At 51.8% G+C, this 25,052-nt stretch overlaps 1 protein-coding gene across 1 annotated transcript; it reads right to left on the bottom strand.

Annotated features, from left to right (window-relative positions):
- Positions 1 to 380: 380 nt before the first annotated feature.
- Positions 381 to 14,219, bottom strand: SCAMP4 (secretory carrier membrane protein 4; the record flags this gene model as incomplete). Its single annotated transcript, XM_084276141.1, has 6 exons — positions 381 to 557; positions 1,188 to 1,305; positions 2,200 to 2,301; positions 7,154 to 7,310; positions 11,084 to 11,212; positions 14,213 to 14,219. 6 exons carry the CDS (start codon positions 14,217 to 14,219, stop codon positions 381 to 383), a joined length of 690 nt encoding a protein of 229 aa, XP_084132267.1.
- Positions 14,220 to 25,052: the final 10,833 nt, after the last annotated feature.

Here is a 25,052-nt window from a genome sequence, read left to right as displayed (position 1 = left end):
AAAAGGAGCAGCTGTGGTAGTGTTCACTGTGGTGGGGAAGTCAGCCTCTTTCACATCTGGTCAGGAGATAATTCCCTCAAGCAAGGGCAGTGAAGGGTTGGTTCTCCTCAGTCTGCAACAAGGTAAATACTGGTAACTCAATGCAAAGAAACAAAAAAGAAAAGCCCAACCCAAAAACCTTGCTGATGAGGCCATGCAGAGGTGGCAAGGGCTGACAGCACAGATCTTCTGCAGTGACAAGGAGACAAAAAACCCCCCAAAAATAGTCCCCAAGATGACTAGGGTGCTTGGGGTGGGGTGGGGGAATGCAAATGATCTTTTCAAATAATAATAAAAGGACCAAAAAGAAGAGAATCCAGGCAGTTTGCAGCTGCTGCTGCTTAAGGCCATTGGTTTCCTGGGGGATAGTTGGGCACTGTGGGATACTCTGGCAGGCTGTTCCCAGAAAAGTTGCTGTACTGGGCCTCCCTGCTGGGGGGGTTCCTCCACGTGCCGCTGTTCCACTCATCCTGAGCTTTCTGAAAGCTTCCACCAGCCCCTCGGTAGATTTTATGTACCTAAGGGATGAAAGAGAGAAACAGAGTGTCTGGAGCAGGTACCCACACCTCTTCCTCAGGAGAGCTACAGTGGCCTTGGTACAGCAGTGAGTCCTTGTGTCTGTCCCTAGTTCCAGAGGTGCCAGCAGAGAACATCAACCCAGGACTTGAACCCACTTCAGCCACACGCCTGGGATCAGGCTGAGGACCCCCCAGCACAGCAAGGCAGCCCACCTCTCCAACACTGACACTGCAAATTCAGCACAGCTTCTGTCTTCTCCTCTGCCATCAGTGTACTGAAGGCTTCCAGACAGTCCTACCTCCACATCCTCTTCCTGCAGAGAGCCAAGGACCACCCCCCATCCTGCCACCCAGTCCCCACTGCAGACCACATCAAGACACTTCACATCTCAAAGCTTGTTTGGAGTGGCAGAAAGGAACACTCACCACATGAAATGGTGACAACACCCCATCCCACCTGTCTTGTGTGATCTGTATCCTCCAGATATCCTGAGAGACATGAACCAACTATGCTTGGGAGTACACCCCTTGAAGCACTGTTGGCTTATAGTGGCAGCTGAGCTGCCTGTTCACTTTATTGGAGGACAGAGTGAGGATACTCCAAGCCAGAGAGACACCTGAAGCACCTACCCTTAAGATGCAGATGAGCATCGCCACTGCTGACATTGTAAACATGATGGCAGGGAACAGCATGAACACAGCAGCTGCAATGCTGGTGCTAAAGAAAGTAATTGCTGCCAACCAGCCACTGGAAGAAAAAGAAACAAACAATATCATCCTATCTTTTTAAAGCATCCTTATTATCAGAAAAACTGTTTATTCATACCCAGAAATTAGGAGGCAGCTTTAAAGCTCTTGAAAATAAAAACAACAGTGGAGAAAACAGAACTTAATAGAGCTCAGGCAGGTAATTCCCCAAGATCTCAAGTCTCACTTGCCAGCACACCTCACTAGTTCAGTCTCAGACCTTGGGGGCCAGGCAGCTGCAGAGACTCTGGGAAGAGAAGATTTATTCCCAAGGTGCTTTTGATTGTGCATCTAGAGACCAGAGCTGGGAAGAGGGAACACGAGGATCCTATGATTTACACTACATCTCTGTTCCTTTGATGGCAACAACCAGGTAGGGCAAGCAAAGAGCATCAGCAGCTAAGAAACAAAAATCCATTTGGAGTGCTGGGACTTCCTCTGGTTTGTGATTTCAGCAGGAAATGCTCTCAAGTCTCTGGAGGCAGAAAGTTAAAATGCCAAACAATTATAACATAACCAGCCACAGACACTGAAATGCTCCCATTTATTTTAGGACAACTCTCACAATACTGGCTCTATAAGCCAGCAGTGAGTCATCACACGCTGCCACCATGTGCTGTGGATGTTCTGAGGGCAGCGCTACGAGAGCCTCAGATGAATCCTCACACTGGCTGGTTAAAGGGCAAAAAGAAACAGACACTGTAGGAAGGTTCTAAAAAGAACAAGCAGGTGAAGATACCCTATTTCTGCCAATACAGCAATGAAAGCAGAATTGCATGCTCCAAGAGCAGATCTAATTACTCCACAGAGGGAATCAGTGAGCTGCTTCCACTCTGCTCTGTGCGGCTCGTGGCCTGAGACTCTCAGCTGTGAGTATAGAGGTGTCTCTGCTTACCAAGCTCCCCATCCAGAGAAACCAATCGCCTGCAGGACTGCCAGAACAAACTGGGCACCAAAGATGAAGAAAAAGGCCATAAAATTAAAGGAGCTGTCCGACCTGTGGAGGGAGAGAGGGAGTTAGGAGGAGCCTGGCACCTCGCATCGCTTCGCACTGATCCCTGACCCCATCACGTACCAAGCCTGGAATGTGGGATCTCAGAAGAGATCCCTCTCCAGCTATGGACTTTGAGGGCTACTCCTCTTTCCCTGGCAGTGAAAGCACCAAGATCCATGAATCATCAGTGCCTAATCTCTTCCCATAAGCCTGCCTCCTGCAACTGTTCTACCAAAGCAGTTGCACAGACTGACACAGGAGGAGAGGCAGCCTGCAGAACAGAGTGTGCCCGAATCATTTCTCTGATCAAACATCTGAAAGCAGCACAGCCTGATACCTGTGCAGCTCAGTCACTGGCAAACAGGCACAAGGAGGCTTGGAAACACTGCCAGGCATATGCTAAAAGTGATCACTGAGCACAGGAATCCCAGTTGGACGTGTCTTGACTGCTGCTTGTCATCACACTTGGGTGTCCCCAGTTAATAATCCAGGACAGGGATGTAATAGGAGGAAAAACAGCCAAAAGAGAAGCAGGTCAAACCCTGTCCAGGGAAAGGCAGAAGCACATGTTCATGTCTTTGCAGGCTCCACATCTCCAGGATGTGGTTGGGAGGGGCCTGAGTATGTGATGTCCTGTAACTCATATGAATGTAGCCCCAAACCAGAAAGCTGACCAGGTGTGTTCACAGCCTCTCTGTAAAGGCTGCATGGGGGGAACAGCACTGTCTTGCCTGAGAACCATAAGCAGAACATCTTCATCCCATTAAACCAGCTGTGTTGATGAGCCAACGTTTCACTGGGAGCCCAGACACAGCTACAAGTCACAGAACCCCAGCCTGGTCTGGGTTGGAAGGGACCCCAAGGATCACAGAGCTCCAACCCCCTGCCACAGGGAGGGACACCAACCTCCAGGCCTGGAGCTACACAAGGTTGCCCAGGGCCCCATCCAACCTGGCCTTGAACACCCCCAGGGATGGGGCACCCACCCCCTCTCTGGGCAGCCTGTTCCAGCCCCTCACCACTCTCTCTGCAAAGAACTTCCCCCTAAGATCTAATTTAAACCTCCCCTCCTTCAGCTTTAATCCATCCCCCTTGTCCTGCCATTATCTCCCCTTTAACAAGCTGATTCCCCTCCTGTTCCTCTGCTCCCTCCAGGGACTGGGAGGCTGCAATGAGGTCGCCCCACAGCCTTCTCTTCTCCAGGCTGACCCAGCCCAGCTCCCTCAGCCTCTCTCCATAGGGGAGCTGCTCCAGCCCTCTGAGCATCTCCATGGCTCCTCTGACCCCTCTCCAACAGCCCCACATCTCTCTTGTATTGCAGACCCCAGCTCTGGACACAATTCCCCAAGCTGTTGTTTTTAATGGTACAAATGATTCCCATTTTCTCTCAGGGACCCAAAGGACCCACGATTTACAGAGCAGAGTTACAGAAAACCACCTGAGCTGCTTATGAGGCAGCTTGGTGTGAGGGGGAGTTCACCAAAGAGCCCCAGTCACTCCTGCTCAAACCCTGAAGATATTTAAATGTTTATTACTAATTTAATATTTATTAGTATTATAATTCCAGCCCCCAATGCCTAAAGAGCTGATGAGGGAGGCAGGAACCCAGGCTCTGGAGAGGTCAGTGCACTGAGCAACTCCAAGACAAGGGGAGAACCTCCAGCTGTACCTCTGCTGCTCTGAGCTACTTGTGATGGGGTGGTTATCACCCACCTTTGAAAAGACAGCCACAGAGATGCTGCAAAAGCATCTCCCATCCCTGAGTGTCCTCCTGATCCCCCCCCAACTCAAATGTCACCTCAGAGCACAGCAATGTGGAAGAAACACTTTGAACACTGCTCAGAGCAGCGCCTATCCTAATCCAATTAACAAGGATTAATTGGCTGAGTCTTTAAACAGACTCTTGCAACTATGACCTGAAAGGGCTGGAGGAGTCTTCATTTGAAAGGATCTGTGGGAATTAGTGAGGATACACAGAAAAGGTGATTTCTGATCCAGCTTTCTGGTGCAGATTTGCAACAGCTTTGCCCCAGTGCCAAAGCTCTGCAGCTCACTGAATTCTGGATGCAGATGCCTGAGGAAGGTTTTAGGGAAGCAGCAGAGTGCTGAGGGATTGGCTCAGCCCAGAACAGACCCAGCCAGGGGTGCTGACCTCACTTCCTGACCCTTTTTCTTTTCTGAGGGCAGGGAGGCTCTTCAGAGGGGTCTGGACAGGCTGGACTGATGGGCTGAGACCAACGGGATGAGGTTTAACAAGGCCAAGGGCAGAGTGCTGCACATGGGACAGAACAACCCCCTGCAGAGCTACAGGCTGGGGGAGACTGGCTGGAGAGCTGTCAGGCAGAGAAGGACCTGGGGGTGCTGGGTGACTGCAGGCTGAGTATGAGCCAGCAGTGTGCCCAGGGGCCAGGAAAGTCAATGGCATCCTGGCTTGTGTCAGGAATAGTGTGGCCAGTAGGGCTGGGGAGGGGATTGTGCCCCTGGACTGGGCACTGGGGAGGCTGCACCTCGAGTGCTGGGTCCAGTTCTGGGCTCCTCACCATCAGAAGGACATTGAGGTCCTGGAGTGAGTCCAGAGAAGGGCAACCAGGCTGGGGAAGGGGCTGGAGGGCAAATCCTCTGAGGAGCAGCTGAGGGAGCTGGGGGTGTTGAGCCTGGAGAAGAGGAGGCTGAGGGGAGACCTTCTCCCCACCTCCCCTGCCCTGCCAGGAGGGTGCAGAGAGGTGGGCGATGGTCTCTTCAGCCAGGGGACAGGAGATGGGACAAGGGGCAATGGGCTCAAGCTGCCCCAGGGCAGGGTCAGAGCAGATGGGAGGGAAAAGTTCTTCCCTGGCAGAGTTGTCAGGGCTGGAACAGGCTGCCCAGGGAGGGGCTGAGTCACCTTCCCTGGGGGTGTTTAACAGAGGGTAGATGAGGTGCTCAGGGCTCTGGTTTAGCACAGGATGGGAACGTTTGGACTTGATGAGCTTAAAGGTCTTTTCCAACCTGGGGATTCTGTGATTCTTAAAATCCCAGCTAGCTGTGATCCCACAAGAAACAGGGCTGTCCTGCTGCAGTGTTATCAAAGCCTCTTCTACAACGGATGTCAAAGTCAGAGGTCTCTGGGCTCCTCACTCTGTCCCCAGGGCTTATTCTGTTTTTAACTGTCACAGTCTTTACACAGAGTAACCTCAGGGACCTTTCAGCATTCAGTTGCATAAACACATACAAACAACATTCAACAAATAATTAGAAACGGTCCTTGTGAAGCCCAGAGGAGGTCAGTGGGGAGGAGTAACTTTTCCCAGGCTTCAGGATGGAAACTGCTCTTTGATCTGAGCTCTTGCCAGCACTGGGAGCCCCTCAGGCTTCTGAACTGGGGATGGGGACGAAACCCCAGTAAGCAAGAGTCCACTCAGAGCTGGGATTTTCATGGCTTTTAAAACACTTTCATACAAACCCAAGCCAGTGGCCTTCTGTTTCCATCAGAAATAATCCTCCCCCATGCTGCAGGATGTAAACACTGATGTTTCAGGCACCTCCAGTGCACTGACTGGTGGTGTGTGTGTGCAAAGAATAAATTCAGAGGAGCACTTAAGTAACTAATCCAGCATGTGCTAAAGAGGGAGGATCTTTCCCCACCAACTCCCATTTCTATCAGCTGCTTTTGCTCTTACCTAAACCAGCTCATCACAGAATCTGGTCACCAATTAAACTCCAGAATCAAAATTCTGGTAACAGGGGAACCAGGAGTCCAAGTCCTCAACTGGTGTGTGGGGTGACCCCCAGTGTGACACTGCACAGGGTCCTTCTCTTCCTGGAGAACGCTCAGGACCTTCACAGCTCCATCAAGGATTAGGCATTACTGTCTGAATGACACCTCTTGAGCCACAAATGCAAATGGTTATTAATTAAAATGAAAGTGTAGGGTGGCCTTAAATATTTGTGGAGTTTTAGAAGGACTCACTCCAGGGAACTGCTGTTATCTAGAAAGCAAAGCAGCCAAGGGTTCAAGTATCTAGAGACAAAAACCAGAAGAGCTCTCAAAAACCTAAATGTCTTCCACCAAAATAAGTCTCAAAGCTTTACCAAATTCCTACCTGTCTGAACACTATACTGATAGGAGGGTGCTGCTAGCTCCAGATATCCAAGTAAACATGAATTTCATCCTCATGGAGGTAGCAAACTACTCACTGCTGCTACTGACCTCTGATCCTAGGCAGGTGACCCCCAGTATTAGAATCACAGAATCACAGGGGTTGGAAGGGACCTCCAGAGCTCATCAGGTCCAACCCCCTGCCAAAACAGCTCCTGGGACAGGTCACACAGGTCGGTGTCCAGATGGGGCTGGAATCTCTCCAGAGAAGGAGACTCCACACCCCCTGGGCAGCCTGTCCCAGGGCTCCCTCACCCTCACTGGGAAGAAGTTCTTCCTGTGCTCCAACTTGCAGCCATTGCCCCTTGTCCTGTCCCCACAGACACTGAAAAGGGGCTGCCCATTCCCCCTGCATCCCATACTGAAGATATTGATAAACATGAATAATGTCTCCCCTTAGTCTTCTTCTCTCCAGGCTGAACAGCCCCAGCTCACTCAGCCTTTCCTCACAGGGGAGATGCTCCAGGCCCTTCAGCATCTCTGTCCCTCCTCTGGACTCTCTCCAGGAGAACCCTGTCTCTTTTAACCCAGGGAGCCCAGAACTTACATCTAAGATTTAAAAGTAGCCACATTCTTCTTCTTTCCAAAAGCAAACAAGACATTCAGACACTGAGTCCTTAATCTTTATCCCAGCCAGCCAGCTCTCCATGTTCCCCAGCCACAAGCAATCTCCCTCCCAAAGGAAACAGAAACCAAAGTGCCTCCTGGGCTCTGACTTACCGAAAGGCTTTGTAGGCAGGTCGGAACCAGCAGACGTAGCCACAGGGACTGAAGAGGAGAAGCCAGAGGATGGCCAAACCAAAATTGACCCCATAGCCTCCTCCAATCCACCACGCCAGGCACGCGATCACATTCACTGCCAGGGTGATGCAGTAAACTGTAAAGAGGGCAGAGGAAAGGACAGGGGGTTGCACATCTCCACGTGAAATAGAAAAGGGTCTGTGCTGCAGTGGGGAAACTCCAGTAACACAGCTGGTCCAAGCAAGTCCCAGGTTCCTGGGTAACACCAGGAGCTGGCAGTACAAACACATCCACCTGCAGAAGGAGTGCTGTGGCAGAGGGAAGAGGAACCTCTTCTGGGACCTGCCGAAGGAGGGAGAGCTGGGTAGCAACTGGTGCGACCGATAGGAGACTCCAGCTGGTAGGATTGTGAATTACATGTAGGGTTCGGTTCTGATTTGTAACAAAACCTCTTTATGAGAGGAGAGTGGTGTAAACACTGCCCTGCGCCCAGCCTCAATACGACTCTGGTCTCTGTGCCTTCCAAGGCTGCCTCAGGAGCTGCTACAGAAGCAGCACAGGGCCTGTGGGCTCACTTGCTGCTTCCCTGAACCTCTGAGGAAGCCTGGAAGTTACCTCCAGGGCTTCTGAGTGTTGTCTTGAGCAAGGGAGTAAGAAAACTCTGATCAGGCTGAGAACACAGGTCCACAGGGGTGGCTTAAAGGGCCTCTCACATCCCTGTTCCTGCCACTTGGATAAAAAAGGAACAGTTGACAGCGGTCTCCAGAGCACACCAGTGCTGCACAAAGTGTATGTGCATGAAGTGATGCTGCTCCCTGCTTTCCCTGAAGGTCAATGTCCCCACAAAGCAGGGCTGCACGTTCCTAACTCTCACAGGCTGAGCTCAGCCCCCATACCAAGAGCTCCCCACTTTCCTCCATGCACTGCCCTCAATAAGCCAGGGTCTCCCTGCAGCCCCCCAGGCTCTGAAGAGGCCCAACTCCAGCTTGTATTTTAGAAAACAGCTGGTAACCTGTATCAGATAGCACAGCAATGAAGAGAAATGAGAGGACAGAGGGTCCAAACACAAAGGACCCTTTGGAACCACCTGGCCACGAGCTCACAGAACCACTCTGCTGCCTGGTCTCATTTATTCAGACAAAATCAAATCCCTGTCTTTCTCTTTACCTGTGGTAAGCAGGACACCTGCACACCACTGGCTTGTCCTCCAACACTGATCTGGCCTCTCCTCCCAAAAACTCTTCTCTTTCCTCCTCCTGGCACAGCCTCACCTGCCATCATGCAGGCCGGGGCCTGCTGAACAGCCACAACTCTGTGTGGTCAGGAAATAATACTGACACTGCAGCCAGGAGGATCTAAGGTGGAAAGTGTCCAGACCCAGCTCCCTTTTCTGATATACAAATTACTCAAGGGTTAAAATAAAACCTTTCTTCTGAGTAACTGACAAGAAGTCTTTACACACAAAGGTTTGGATGTATTTTAATATCGCTGGGAAGACAGGATTGTAATTAGATTTGTACAGTAATTAGCTGTACCCCTCCCCATTTTTATTTTCATTTGTTCTCCAAAAGTTGCTTTAGAAACCCCACCAAGGGATGGATAAAGTTTCAAGGACCTCCTGGTCCTCCCTGCACCTCAGGTAGGAGTTTGTTCTCCAGCAGTGGGAGCTCTGGTGCAGGTTTCCCCAAACCACCAGCCACCTTCACATCCAATTAGAGTAATGAGCATTCAAGCTTCTAGCAACAACTTTTAGAATCACAGAATGGTCAGGACTAGAAAGGACCTTAAAGATCATCAAGTTTCAACCCCCCTGCTGTGAGCAGGGACACCTCTCACCAGCCCAGGCTGCTCACGGCCCCATCCAACCAGGCCTTGGACACCTCCAGGGAGGGGGCAGCCTGTGCCAGGCCCTCACCACCCTCAGAGGGATGAATTTTTTCCTAATATCCAATCTAAACCTACCCCATCCCAATTTAAAACCATTCCCCCTTGCCCTATCACTCCCTACCCTGCTAAAAAGTCCCTCCCCAGCTTTCCTGTAGCCCCTTCAGGCACTGGAAGGTGCTGTAAGATCTCCCCAGAGCCTTCTCCTCTCCAGGCTGAACCACTCCAACTCTCTCAGCCTGTCTCCATAGGCTCTCTAATGAGCTTTGTGGCCTCCTCTGGACCTGTTCCAACAGTTCTGTGTCCTCCTTACATTGGGGACTCCAGAACTGGACACAACAGTCTGGTGGAGTCTCATGAGAGCAGAGTAAAGGGGCAGAATCCCCTCCCTCAACCTGCTGGCCACAGGCCCTTTGATGCAGCCCAGGATCCAGTTGGCCTTCAGGGCTGTGAGCACACACTGTTGGCTCATGTTGAGCTTCTCCTCCACCAAGCCCTCCTCTGCAAGGCTGCTCTCTAGCACATCATGTCCCAGCCTGTACTGATGATGAGGATTGCCCCAACCCAGGTGCAGGACCTTGGACCTGGCCTTGTTGAACCTCATGAGGCTCACCTGGGGCCACTTCTCCAGCTGGTCCAGGTTCCTTCTGGCATGTCAACTGCACCACTTGGCTTGGTGTCATCTGCAGAGGGTGCACTCAACCCCACCATCAATATCACCAGTGAAAATATTCAACACAACTGGTCCCAGTACAGTATTTTGTAGTTCTATTTTTCACACCTTTTTTTTTTCTTGGTTGCTGCCTTCCCTCCATATGTGTCCCCATCTCTGTCCCACCTCCCTAAAACACTGGGGACACCCCCCCCAAAAAAAAAAAAGCATGCTGCAGCTGGAAACATCAAACTCCAGGAGAAAATGCCAGGTCTCCTCAGCCAGGCTAGACTAGTTGCCCAAATGGCTGGCACCTTTCCAGCCTGCCATTGACTCGAATGAGGGAGGCTCTGTTTTGGAAGAGCCTCAGACAAAGGCAGCTTTACAGCACACAACATTTAACTAGTTAGTCTGAAGGGACAGGCAGTTTCTCCAGGAAAGAAAATTACAGAGCTCATTTCAGCATCTCTATATAATAAAAGAACAATGGAGCCATAGATGATGCTATTATTTATGCCCACAAATCTCTCTCCTACACACATCCTATGCATCTGGAGTAAAAGCCATGGCACCAAACACATATCTTGCAGAAAACAAGCTTCCCTTCAGTGAGAAGGGTAAATAGGATGAGAAACATTCAGGGAAAAAGAGATAAGCAAGGTGAAAAGATTGTTTTGAATCTTCCAAAGTGTTCCCCCTGGGTTTCTAGCCCTGCCACACCATTTTTTCAGCCAGTTTCATTCCTTGGAGAAGAATGGTCAATTTTCATGACTGGCCTTTGAAGGGCTAAGCCAGGCAACAGGAGCCAGGAGGTCTGTTCATACAGAGTATCAGCAAATCACCAGCTGCAAGAGAGGATCAGCACCCTTCTCCAGGGGAACAGGGACTATTCTGCAGGGTATGAGAGCTAAGGAAGAGACAGTGTACAGCTAAGACAATGGACTGGGAAGGAAATCTGTGTGTGGTACAAATGAGGAGGAATCTCAGCCTTCCCATGGCAAGGTGGAGAGATTTTCTTGCCTAAAATTCTCCCATTCATCCTATTTTAGGTGAACAGGGAATTACTTTACGAGGGCCACGCTGGGGAGTAAAACATCACCTGACATTAAGAAAGGTATCAGAAGTGCTCTGCTTTTTTCCTCCTCAAATTTACTAACACTTTCCTACTGCTGATTCTCCTTTCTTTAACATCAGCTCTGTGGCAAAGATAGAAGGCTTAAAACTTGGGCATGAAGTTCTATGTATTCTAAAAGGCATCATCATCTCTCATCAACTAATCATGGTGAGAACTGTCAAGGATGCAAGTCACTGAGATTTATAGTGTTTTACTACACATCCATGTTTCCCCAGCACAGGTTTCTTAGTTGACTTACAGATCCAGACATGGTAGATCCTCTTCACCAGAGACTGATAATCGATGGGAATCTCATCAGCAAAGTTCTGGTAGAAACACGGTTTGAGGGGGATAAACTTGGGCAGCGGTGGGAAGTTATTCACCTTTTCTGCAAGGCAGAACACAAGTATTAGCCAAACAGAGAAACAGTCTCAGACCTTTTTTTACCTTCAGACACAAGCTCTGAGTAGGCACGTGGATCAGGCCTTACAAGCTGTAGTAGCTACATCCCTGCGACAGTCTGGGTGGCACCTGGGGAAGGTCTCTCTCTACTGGAAGTGAGTATTTGCATGTCACAGAGTTTAGGGAAGGCAAGTCAGACATCAGGGATGGTTTTGTTGTGACATGACCCTTTTTAATTTAAAAGTTGTTTTTTTTCCTGTGAGGTTAAGCCCCAGGACAAAAAAAAAAAACAAACCCTAAAAAAAGAGGGGAAAAAGGCAAGAAGGAAAAAAACAAAAGCTTTGCATTGAGATATAATATATCACAGAATCACAGGGGCTGGAAGGGACCTCCAGAATCCATCAGGTCCAACCCCCTGCCAAAGCAGCTCCTGGGACAGGTCACACAGGTCGGTGTCCAGACGGGGCTGGAATCTCTCCAGAGAAGGAGACTCCACACCCCCTGGGCAGCCTGTCCCAGGGCTCCCTCACCCTCACTGGGGAAAAGTTCTTCCTCCGCTCTAACTTGCAGCCATTGCCCCTTGTCCTGTTCCCACAGACACTGGAAAGGGGCTGCCCATTCCCCCTGCATCCCATACTGAAGATATTGATAAACATTCATAAGGTCCCCCCTTAGTCTTCTTCTCTCCAGGCTGAACAGCCCCAGCTCACTCAGCCTTTCCTCACAGGGGAGATGCTCCAGGCCCTTCAGCATCTCTGTCCCTCCTCTGGACTCTCTCCAGGAGATCCCTGTCTCTTTTATCCCAGGGAGCCCAGAACTGGACACAACACTCCAGGTGGTGCCTGAGCAGGGCAGAGCAGAGGGGGAGGATCCCCTCCTGTGACCTGCTGGCCACACTCCTCCTGATGCCCCCCAGGATCCCATTGTCTCTCTCAGCCCCCAGGGCACACTGCTGGCTCACGGCCACCCTGTCACCCACCAGCACCCCCAGGTCCTTCTCTGCGGAAATCAAACACTGACAGAAGTGGTCTGGTGAAGAAAAGCTTACCTTGGGAAGAAAATTTATGCTTTCAAACCAAGTAATGAAATACCCAAATCCTCTGCACTGAAGCTGCCATCAGCCTCCAGACACACAGGGCTTGGCCGTGTCCGTGCGCCTCGCTGGGTGTTTCTACATGTTTGGGAATGTTTGCTCTTGCCTTCCAGTACTGATTAAATTTTGATTCCAGGGCATTGTGACTAATTGTCTCTAGTCTACTTCAGCCCCAGTAAACAGAATTAAAAACAACCAGAGGAAGAGATGAAGAATGTCCTGGGAAAACCTCCAAATGGCACAGGAGATGAGAGGAAATGTCTGAACAAGAACTGTCAGCACAAGAGTTCCTCTTCTCTTGCCATTATCTCTGGGCTAGAAGACATTTTGCAGGAGCAGCTTCTTAGCTTCATGTGAAGGTTGGCAGGGAAGAGCCTGAGGCTGGAACCAGGCTTTAAGGAAGAGAAAGCTTTGCTTCATGCAAAGGCAAGGTGTTTACACAGATGATGTGGTGGGGCTAACGGCCACTGTGAGTACAGGGGAGTTAAATATGGGATAGAATCTGAAGTCATCAGCCCAACCTGACCTTTCAGGAGACTTTTCCTTACAAAAACAAGCGTTAAGTCTTCTGCCTCTCCCCACCATCTCCATTAGTTACTGGTTAACACCTACTGCTGACCCCACTGTGTGTGGCACTGATGTCCCATGGTTGCTTTCAAAGTCCATAGTTACTTTGGTTCTGCTCTCTTCCATTTTCTCTCCCCCCTACAGCACAGATCTGTCCTGGGCAGGAGAGCTGCTGCCAGCCTCTAGTGCAAAGTCCCCAAATGGTGGGGCCAAGACCAACTGGCCTGCTGGGTATCAGTTACCACAGTTTGTCATTTTTCAAGCTCACAAAATGCTCCCAGTCCTTCCACAACTGTTTGCTAGGTACACAAAGATCTGCATTACACCTCTTCTCTGTTGCTGCCCAGCTGCAAGCAGACAGACAACCACTTTTCCCCATCCAGAGACCCTGTAGTTTTCAACTGTTCTGGGTTACTTCCAAGAATAGACAAAAGAAATGAAATGAAAATATTCTCTTTCATGTCTGAGTGCCAAGCTCAGAGTGCACAGCACCCCCATCCCAGCTGGGATCACCACATCAGACTAGCAAACACAGCTCCTACTTTCAGAAAACAAACTGTATGACCAAGGAGCAGCAGCTGTAGGTAAGTCCCTGACTTTGTCATCTTAAAAAAGTTGGGAGGAATTTTGTTACAAGTAAAATTAAGATGTTTCCTGGCACAGCTGGGAACGCTGTGGGAAGCTGTTTAACCTCTGCAAGGAAGGAGTTACTGTCATGTACTTTTCTGTGAGTAAGTTTAGTCTGGAGAAGAGGAGGCTGAGGGGAGACCTTCTCCCCACCTCCACTGCCCTGCCAGGAGGGTGCAGAGAGGTGGGCGATGGTCTCTCCAGCCAGGAGACAGGAGATGGGACAAGGGGCAATGGGCTCAAGCTGCCCCAGGGCAGGGTCAGAGCAGATGGGAGGGAAAATTTCTTCCCTGAAAGAGCTGTCAGGGCTGGAACAGGCTGCCTAGGGAGGGGCTGAGTCCCCTTCCCTGGGGGTGTTTAAAAAAGGGGAGATGAGGTGCTCAGGGATCTGGTTCAGCACAGGATGGGAACGGTTGCACTTGATGAGCTTAAAGGTCTTTTCCAACCTGGGGATTCTGTGGAGTTGCATCCTCATAAAATGTCAACCACCCTCAGCTGACAAACCTACAGTGGACACAGAGTAAAAGTGAAGGTGACCAAGGCAAGGACAGAGAAGTAGTTGAAAAGCTTTAGGGATCCCTAAGATCTCAGGAAGGCCCACGTGTCACATGTCTGCTGTGTTACAGCCACTGCAGCACACTGAAGTGTTCTCTGAATCCATCCTCCTCCCTGTGCTGCTGTGCTCTGAGCTGCTCTTACCTGCCATTTTGATTCCCTTAGGAAGTTTCAGACAGACAGCAGCAGATCTATTGGGAGAAAGAAACCCAAATCAGCATGTGTCACTAACCAGCACCCCCAGAACCTCCTGGAATCCAGAGCATCCCTGGCACAGTGTTTTGCAGACTGCAAGCCCTGTGTTCCTGTTACAAGCTACTCCTCTCCAGCTGCCCAACACAGACACGCTGGGACCTCCCAAAAAGGATCATCATTTCTCTGTGTAAATATAACACCCCACCTGGTGGCATCTCATTCAATATAACCCTGCTGCAGCATCACTTTTAAGCCTTCATTATTCAGCACCAAACGTGCCCTTAGCATTACCTGGCAAAGGCTGAGGAACGTGTGGACCTTCCAGCTGCAGCCACACAGGTCTGGATGGGACCCAGCAAAGCACATACATATGGAAGAGAAATTTGTAGGAGCTCACCAGATGTAATGCCTCATTTAGGTGCTGAGATGATCTGTTGGCTCCCAGCTCTCTCTGGATCTTTCCAACTGCTGGGACAAAGAGACAATCGCTGTTAGCTGGGAAGTGCTGCTCAAAAAAAACCTGTCAGCTGGTACACACACCCAAACATCCTGCTTTGTTCTAATAACTGCACACATCCCTTCTTAAAATGCAGATTCATTCTTCCTGTTACTGCCACTGACCATGATCCTGGGACAATTAAATCCTGTGAAGTTCACTCAGCATCAGGCAGTGCTGCTGATCTGGGCAGGAGCGATCACCCAGCGAGAGCCACAGAGATCCCAACCCCACTTCTGCCTGAAGGATAACAACACCCTGTGCCCCCACCTGCAAACCCCAGAATGGGAACAAAGAACCACAGAACAAACCCCTAAACCAGCACTGCAGGTAACTCTGACAAGAGTTACCAAGCACAGACTAAAAACTGTCCCTACACCAACACAACCAACACCTGCCCCAGCACCGAGGGCGGAACAGCCACGCTGCAGCCAAAGCCCCTGAGACTCACAGCACCTCACTTCCCTTTTCTGCACCTCTGTGCTGCCCTACGTGCCCTGCACATGGTCTGGAGGTTGCAGGGTTTCCACTGGCCCAGTTACTTTGTTGGGGTTGTGTTCACTTTCCTTTTTAATTGAGCTGTCAGGGCTGGAACAGGCTGCCCAGGGAGGGGCTGAGTCACCTTCCCTGGGGGTGTTCAAAAAAGGGGAGATGGGGTGCTCAGGGATCTGGTTTAGCACAGGATGGGAACAGTTGGACTTGATGATCTTAAAGGTCTTTTCCAACCTGGGGATTCTGTGATCTCCTAACAAAGCTCAGCCACAGTTTGAAGCTTTGAAGACAGATACATAAAGAGGCTCCACACAAACCAGTGACTATTCCTCTCTTCAGCAACCTTTGCTTTGACAGGCAATCTCACAGAAGGCCCTGGGACAGCAGCTGTCACTTCCCTGGGGAAAGATGCATCTTGCTGCTGCAAAGTGGCATTAAAAATATTTCTTTTTGCAAAGACTAGACCAAGTTTTGCACTGAATAATCAGTTCCTGAAAGGCACAGACCCTCCACTGGTTCAGCTGCACTGAGACTCCAGCTGTGCTGCAGGAAAAAGGGGAAAAAAGGGGGGGAAAGAAGGAAGAAAAATGGGGAAAATGGAGTTTTCCCTCACAGACACCTACAGCAGCAAGCCCAAACCTTTCCCAGGAACAAACTCAGACTCCAGTAACCAACCCAAGATTCTGTACCCCGTTACATCCTTGCACAGGAGTCACTGTTTTCATACCTCCCCAGCTCACCACTTAATTTGGGCAGGATTAATTGCAGGGTCTTGGGATAAGAAGCTTCAACTGTACAGTCAGGGAGAAATTAAGTGATGACATTGCTCAGAGGCTAAAAAACTCCTTGAAGGGGAAAACAAAATCACCATGCAGCCTAAAAACCTTCAAGTCTGGGTCCAGTTGTGAGATTCTGGCATAAGGAATGAGATTCACAGCAAATCCAGGTGAGTAGGTGCCAACCCAGGTTGCCAATACCCACCTCATCCAACCACCTGTGGATTTGTGCAAGATAACCCCAAGGAAAGAAGGTCTCTATTCACCAGCTGGGTTGCAGTTTCATTAGGAACAGGTAAAAATCAACACCCTGCACTCTGCTGCTGGGATTTCTTCGTGTATTATTGGTGGAGGGAGCAAAAAAAACCCACCCACCCCACACATGTGTGAAGGAAACCACAGTGTGAAGCAAACTTCCTTTTTCCACTGTGCTGATCCAGAGTCAATGAATAACTCCAAAGTTTACAGTCCAGTGGGCATGACTCAGAGGAACCCACTGGAGACAAGCAGAGCTTTTCTTCACCAGTGCTTCAGGGACAAGAATGCCCTGGGTCATTTTAAGGAGGGCTTTTTCCTTTCAGAGCAAGCCATGCCTGCCAGCAGCCCTGCTGCTCTGGGTGGGCAATGTGACTCCTTGGGATGCAACCTTCACATAAGGCTTAGTTCATCATCTCCCCTATGGAGAGAGGCTGAGGGAGCTGGGCTGGGTCAGCCTGGAGAAGAGAAGGCTGTGGGGGGACCTCACTGCAGCCTCCCAGTCCCTGGAGGGAGCAGAGGAACAGGAGGGGAATCAGCTTGTTCAAAGGGGAGATAATGGCAGGACAAGGGGGATGGGTTAAAGCTGGAGGAGGGGAGGTTTAAATTAGATCTTAGGGGGAAGTTCTTTCCAGAGAGAGTGGTGAGGGGCTGGAACAGGCTGCCCAGAGAGGGGGTGGGTGCCCCATCCCTGGGGGTGTTCAAGGCCAGGTTGGCTGGGGCCCTGGGCAACCTTGTGTAGCTCCAGGCCTGGAGGTTGGTGTCCCTGCCTGTGGCAGGGGGTTGGAGCTCTGTGATCCTTGGGGTCCCTTCCAGACCAGTCTATGATTCTATGATCTCCAACTAGGAAAGTTTTGTGGGGATCTGACCCTCTGCTCCAGGCACATTCTACAACTGCACGTGTCACTATTTTCCCCTGGTTGACTCTGCCTGTACTACACTGAAGGGTTTGAAAAGTCTTGGCTATTTCTCACTGCTTCTTTCTCCAAATGAGGGAAGGGTGGTAGGGGAAATAAATAAAGGGCACACCAAAAGAGAAGTGCTGATGGGAAGTAGGAGAGCTGAACCCATTCCTGCTGGACATTCCATTAGGATAAGTCCTCTAACACCAGACTCACAGGACACCAGTTCCTCTCCTGCCACCTGCAGCTGTCCCAGCCAAACCCAGAAAAACCTGACATCCTTTCTCCAGGAAAATTCACCAGCTTCTGATGGTTTGGGATATTTCCTATGCTGGTTTCACATTTGTTTTCACTCCAGTACAATCACTGTAGTAAGGCTAGAAGCTTCTATGCTGATCTGTACTCAAGGGTTGAATCTAGAGTGCTTTGCTGAAAGCCAGTTGAGGGTCAGAACCCATAAACAGCAAGAGCAGAAACTGCCAGTGCTCCCTCATAAGGCTGTGATTAATGACTAGAGCACAAGTGGCATGAGAAAACCTGGGCACAACACACATCTGAAAGTGCTTCAAGTGAGGGCTGGCAGCACAGCCCAGGCTTTCTGAAGTCACTTCTCACTGCAAGACCACAGACACTTCAGAATCCAAAGGTTGGAAAAGACCTTTAAGATCATCAAGTCCAACCATTCCCATCCTGTGCTAAACCAGATCCCTGAGCACCTCATCTCCCCTTTTTTAAACACCCCCAGGGAAGGGGACTCAGCCCCTCCCTGGGCAGCCTGTTCCAGGCCCCCAAAGCAGAGCAAACAGCCTCAAAGCAAGGGGACACGACAGGGATCTGGGAGACATGGGTCTGAAACCACCAGGCTCAGTGAGGAACCAACCACCTCCAGTGCCCCTGAGACAAGCAAATGCCTGGCTCCTGCTTGTCTCAGTTGCTTTTAAAGCAGAAGCAGGGACTGGGTTTAGGAGAAAAGGCTGGTTTTGAGTCTCATTCTGATGCCCAACTCTTACCAGGAACTTCCTGGAGACCTCAAGGCAGCAGAGATCACTGCAAGGTGCCAAAACACTTGGCTCAGCTTTATGAGCCTAAACTTGGTCTAGCTGGCACAGTCTGCATCTGATAGTATCTCCACTGCCAGCCCTCAGAGGGCAGGAGGCTGTCCCTTCAGCAATGCTGGGCTTCAAATTAACAGGGTGACAAAGCCAGGCAAAAAAAGTGATTCCAACAGCCCAGCCCAAGCAGTGAGAATGGGGAAACTTTATGGCAACAGTGCTGCTGCAAAGCCCCACACAGGGTCAGTCTCCTCCCACATCAGCCCCACAGGCAGCTCCAAGTTACAGGCACCTCTTGGGGACTCCTGACTGTACAGAGTATTTTGCAGACCCTCCCCCTGCTCTCCCATCCTGGAGCAGGTGAGAAAGCACAACTGGAAGCAAGTCCCCTCAGCTCTGGTTACACAGCCCTATCTCCTGCTGCAGCAGATGGGCAGAAGCCTTAATATGGGCACTGCAGAACCCACAGCAGACAAACACTAACTTCAGCACAAGCATTTCCAGAAGTCATGCTCAGCTGCACAGGGCAGAACTGCAGAAGGCTCTGGAGGAAGAGGGAAGGCACAAAACCACACGTGTGTCCATGGCAAAAGCCCATTCCACCACTCACCACGTACTTGGACTGGCCTGAGTGAGAAGAGCTGGGCTGCAGAGAGTAGCAACAACATTAGTTGGCCCAGAATAACACCTAAAAAGCAGGCAAATTAATCCATCCATTACCTGCTTAATTTCTAAGCTACTGGGTCACAGAAGAGTTTCTTAAGCTAGTTTAATGCTCACAAGAAATTAAGACGGGGGGGGGGGGGGGGGGTGGAATCTGTCTCTATCAAAGGCAATAAATGAAAGAGCTGGGACTCAAACCACACACACACACACCCCAAGAGGCTTCACCCCGGCTCCTCGCACTCCCTAGAGCATCAGCCCCAGGGAGTGAGCCGGGGCTCCGAGCTCAGCCCCCCGGCCCGCACCGGCTGGCGCATCCCAGCCAGTCAGCCCCGTACGGCCACGGCAGCAAACAGCCGGGAGAGGACGGGGAGCGCGGCCGGACTCAGCTTCAACCCACCGGGCACCGTGCTCCACAGGGGACATGGGGCCCCTCCCGCCGCCCTCCGCCGGGGCCGCCCCAGCACCCCCCGCCCCCGGCAGCGGCTCCCCCCGGAGCTGACTCCGATCCCTCCCCACCCAGCGCTGTCCCCGATTCCGCCCGACTCGTGCTGTGTCCCCCCAGACCTGTCCCCGAAACCTCCCCAGGCACCGGCTCCCCGGCAGCCCCGCAGCTGCCGCCCCCATCCCTCCCCGGCCGCTGGGCCCGGGGCCGCCCCCGTTACCCCCCTCCCCCCGCCCCGGGTACCCCCCGGCACTACAGCAGCTCCGCCACACGCCCCTGCCCGACCCACCGAGCCGGACCCGCCGCACCGGGAGCCCCAGAGGCCGCCCGCGCTCCCTCCCGACGCCCGGCCCTGCCCCATCCCTCCTCCGGGGCTGTCCCCGCCGGCCCGGTCCCGGTCCCCCCAGGCCCGGCAGCTCACCGTGCCCACCTCAAAGCGCAGCAGCCGGAGCCCCGCTCCCCCGGGCCCAGCCGCGGGGTGCGCTGGGAAATGGAGTCCCACCAATAGCCGCCTCCGTGGCGCTCACGCCTCTTAAGGACTACAGCTCCCAGCGTGCCCCGGGGCACGGCCCCACCGCTCGTCATGTAACAGCGGCGGGGCGTGAGCTGAGGCATCAGTGATTTCGCTACGGCGGCCGAGAGGGGTAGAATTGTCCGGGGACGGGCGGTGCCTCGGGCCGGGGAGGCTTTTCCGCCCCAGGGGTGGGTTTGTCCCGGCCCCGCTCACCACGTGAAGCCCCTGAGAAGCGGGGAACCTTCAGCGGCGGCCTGAGAAGGCGCCGGCACGGGCGAGGAGCAGCTGTTCATTCACCTATATGTCACAGAATCAAAGGGGTTGGAAGGGACTCCAGAGCCCATCAGGTCCAATCCCATCCCAAAGCAGCTCCCTGGGACAGGTCACACAGGTCGGTGTCCAGACGGGGCTGGAATCTCTCCAGAGAAGGAGACTCCACACGCCCTGGGCAGCCTGTCCCAGGGGTCCCTCACCCTCACTGGGGAAAAGCTCTTCCCCATGTTGGTGGGGAACTCCCTGTGCTCCAACTTGAGCCCATCACCATCCCCACAGACACTGCAAAGGGGCTGCCCATTCCCCCTGCATCCCATACTGAAGATATTGATAAACATTCATAAGGTCCCCCCTTAGTCTTCTTCTCTCCAGGCTGAACAGCCCCAGCTCACTCAGCCTTTCCTCACAGGGGAGATGCTCCAGGCCCTTCAGCATCTCTGTCCCTCCCCTGGACTCTCTCCAGGAGATCCCTGTCTCTTTTATCCCAGGGAGCCCAGAACTGGACACAACACTGCAGGTGGTGCCTGAGCAGGGCAGAGCAGAGGGGGAGGATCCCCTCCTGTGACCTGCTGCCCACACTCCTCCTGATGCCCCCCAGGATCCCATTGTCTCTCTCAGCCCCCAGGGCACACTGCTGGCTCATGGCCACCCTGTCACCCACCAGCACCCCCAGGTCCTTCTCCACAGAGCTCCTCTCCAACAGCTCACCCCCAGCCGTTGGTTATTCCTTCCCAGGTCAACCTCATTCTACTCTAAATAAATAAATAAATAAATAAATAAATAAATAAGGTATTTCCAGGCCCTGGGCCTGTAGTTTGTGTGAGCAGCACTGCCAGCTCCGGGCTGTGGGATTCAGGCTTGAACACAGCTGAGCAAACACTGATGCTTTCACAGCCCAGGTCTGCAAAGTTTCCCTAAAATACAGGTTTTTCTTGGCGTTTATTGCTTGTGTTTGGCCTCTGTGCCAGGCAGGCTGCCCAGTGACGCTGGGGACTGCTCCCAGTGCGGGCACAGGCAGTGCCACTGCCTGCAGTATTGGCCGGCTGGGCAAATATTTGGGGAGGGAAGGATCAAGCCTCCTTCCTCCATCCACCTAGAAACGTGACAGGCATGCAGGGAATATTTAGCTATAAACCAGTAGAGGTCACTCCGCCCCAGTAAATCCAGTGCTACGGGAGTCCTTGGGCACCAGTAAGAGGGAAGGAGTGCTTACTGGGGGAGGCGAGATGGGTAGTGGGGTGGCACAGTCGAGGGATGGGGACACTGGGAATCGGGGTGACCCTGGCAGCAGCAGCTCCTGTCTCTGCCGTGCCCAGAGTGGGACACTTGACCTGTCTGAGGTTGGTTGGGCTCCCAGGGTGCCCTGACCCCCTGAGTCTGTCCCGTGCTGGCTCCCACAGACACTGACGTTAACATTCCTCTTTTGAACCGACTGTGTAATTGGGTTTGTTTTGTTTTTTCTTTCAAAACTTGAAGAAGACATGATTGTTGTGGGGAAAGACACATCCTTTTAAGAGTGAAAACCAAGTAACAGTGCCAGTGTGCAGCAATTTGGCAGGGCCAGGGGCTGCTACCCCAGCATCGCTGCCGCAGCTCTAGCCGGTCCCTGCGTGCTCCTTTGCTCTCCAGATGGGATGCTGACCTTCCCCATGTCTCCATGAGCCATCCCCTGTTTCTGGCTGGTCCCAACAGCCAGGTTTGATCCTGCAATACATACATTTTGCAGGTGGGAACTGGGAAGGAAGACGTGGGCGACCTCCTGGGAATGGCAGAGTGAGGGGACGCAGGGAGGCCAGGCCCTGGGATTTACTGACCCTGGGCAAGGGCTCTTTACATGATTTTGTTCTCTTCCACAGCTCCTGGATGCTCCGAGTGTTGCTGCTGGGGACACACAACTCAGGGTTTGCACATGGAGCTGGGAACACACACCCAGAGGAGATTTCTCAGGAAGGGGGAAATGGGGATGAGATTTGCACTCTGAACCATCTGCATCCCAAGGCAGAGGAGTCCTGGCATCCATGTGCTCATCTTCCTTATTTCCCTCCTTGGACTGGGTGCTGTTTGAAAGTGAATCCCTGTACCCCCCACCCCAAAATGCATTCCCAGTCTTGCCAGGTTACTGTCCTCAGCTTGGTGGTGGTTGAAGAGACATTTCCCAGGCAAAGCCCCTTCCCAGATCCCAGGATCCTTCCTGGTGTGCACCCAGCTTTAAGGGACCTATAAATACCATCTGCAACCTGCCCTTGCATCCCAACCTCAGCCTGTGGAAGAATCATAAAATCCCAGCCTGGTCTGGGTTGGAAGGGACCCCAAGGGTCCCAGAGCTCCAACCCCCTGCCACAGGCAGGGACACCAACCTCCAGGCCTGGAGCTACACAAGGTTGCCCAGGGCCCCATCCAACCTGGCCTTGAACACCCCCAGGGACAGGAGAAAAGAAAGGCAAGGCTGTTCCCTGACTCTGCAGCTTTGGCTTCCAGTCTCACCCTTTGCTAAAATTTGGAATCACAGTCACTAGTTCCACCATTTATTGGGTTTTGGGTTTTTTTTTACCTTGGAAAACAGACTTTATTTTTCTTCCTGTAAATTGTGTGCAATATACATCTATAGCCTATAGAATACACCTCAATAAAAAGGGTTTTTTTCATCCATACATTATATTACTTTTTATTTAACGTCATGAAAAATCCAAGACAGTGCTTTTTTTGTCCTTAAATAAACATTTCTCCCTCCCCTGCCCTCCCTTCCTAGCTGACTGGTCTGAAAGAGGAAATTTTATTTAGTTATTTTCTTTTCTTTAAAAAAATAGAAATTACAATCTTACAAGACAGAACATTCAATGAGAACAGAAGCGTGTTCCTAAATCTAAAAAGTAAAACATTTCCATAAACCTGTCTGGATCTACAGGTAAGGGGGGGGGGGGGTGTGTGGAGGGTGGTAAATGGAAAAAAAATGTTTCCCATTTCTTCCTTTCATTCATATAGATAAAAAATAACATCAAACCGACTGAAACTTTATATATTTTTTTCTCTTTTGCACCAACATTCACAAGAATATATATTATATATATATTTTATCCATTTTTTATACACAGTGTGAGGGTTCTGGAGGTGGAAATGCACACTCAGCTAAATTGCCAGAGCAAACAAACACACACAGAATTAATCTTCATCTGGGAAAGAGCAATCCCACGTGGCTGAGGTCACCCTGCCCAAGGGAACGGCTGCCGAGCTCTGGGGTGGTAAAATAAAGCAGCAAAATGTCTCGTGGCTGGTGGGATGGAAAGACCCCCCCCCCCCCGAGATGCCAAACACCCAGCAGCAAAGCCAGTTGGGGTGGGGTGGGAACTCGGGGTCCTGGGCAGCATCTCTGCTGGCCACACGCTCGGCTTCAGCAGAGGGGAAAGCAGGAATCTTCCCTTCTTCAGGCGGTTCTCCCAGGGCTGTTTCGCTCACCCTGGCTCTGTGAGCTCCATGCTGGGCTCTGCCAAGCTGCTGTCTCATGGGGGCACAGAGGGAGCGTGCAGGGCCCACCCTGGCCCTGCCCACCGCTACCCTGGGTGAGCCAAACCCAGAGGCCGCAGCCAGCAGAGGTGCCCCGGGGAGGCTCAGTAGGCCTCTGCCCTCCCCTTGGCTGCGTGCGGCCCGGCCCAGAAATCATTTAATCAACACAGAATCACCTATCCCCCTCCCAAGAAATCATGGAATCAAGACGTCAGTTCCTTCAGAGAGAACTTGAAAGTGCAGGGTCCCGCAGTTTGGCAGGTCGGGTTACACAGGGTTAATACTTCCAGTCTTCCCTAGAGGCCCTGGGGGGGGCTTTTATTGCTCAGAATCCAAACCCTCTCCCAGGAGATGGATGCCATGGCATGAGCTGGAACCACCCAGCCGCTGGGGAGGGCTCAGTCTTTCTCCGATTTAAGGTGCTTTCTTGGTTTCTTTGCCAGATGAAATGAAAAGGGGGACGCTGCCCACAAACTCTGAGGACACAAAGAAGGGGACGGGGATGGGGGGGTGGGGGGATGAGGCTGCTTTTTTTTTTTCTCTTCTTCCCCCCCCCCCCAAACATGTCAAAACACCCACAGCTCTTGCCTCCCAAGACAGGGGGTGCTGCTGTCCTGCAGGAACAGAGGGCAAGAGCCCCATCCACAAAGCACATTCATTTTCTTGAGTGCTTTTCTCCACAGAGAGGAGCTGGGAAGCGAATGGTGCTGTCAGAAATGATGATTCTTCTTCTTCTTCTTCTTCCAAATAAAAGGCATAACTCTCTAGACCAAAAAAACTAAAAAAAAAGGCAGTACTGACTTCTCACTTTCTCACAAGCTCTGGGATCTGAGAGGGCAGGATGCATGGTACAGCCCCAGCCTGGCAACCGCTGCGCTGGAGAACAACGTATTGGCACTCAACATCACATAGAGCTGCTGGGAGGGTCAGCAGCCTTCACCAGATTCCTGGGCTCTACCACCATCAGGGAGAGAAACAAGGCTGAGCAACTCTGCTGTGCTCCCAGAAGCACCTCAGGCAGCACAAGGGAACAGCTCACGGCTGGATGTGGCTGATGGCAGCTGCTGGGGATCAGCGTGGTCCCAAGTTCTTCTCTGCCTTTGACTGAAGCAGAAATCCCTTCGGTTTCCTGGTGAGTCTTCCCTGGTCAAGGCTGGCCCATGGTCTTCCCTAGGAGGTTGCTTCACCAAAAGGATGAATATCCCCCACTATTGCTAAGCAAGCTGCTTGGTTAAAGGGGTGTTGTGGAATCTAAGGGCTTCAGCTCACGCTCGGGGATCGTTTGAGCTGCCAGAGGATGGGGTTGGACACACAAGAAATCAACGTGAAGCAGGAAGGGGCTTGGGATTTTAGCCCTTTGTCAGCAGAAACTGGGGCTACCTCAGAGCAGGTTTTTTCCCTTGTAACTTTTGGCATTTGG

This window comes from Gallinula chloropus (assembly GCF_964237585.1).
Source record: "Gallinula chloropus genome assembly, chromosome: 28".
Classification (NCBI taxonomy): Eukaryota; Metazoa; Chordata; class Aves; order Gruiformes; family Rallidae; genus Gallinula; species Gallinula chloropus.
The sequence above is the reverse complement of the archived record's forward strand: the minus strand, read 5'-3'. Positions and strand labels throughout refer to the sequence as shown.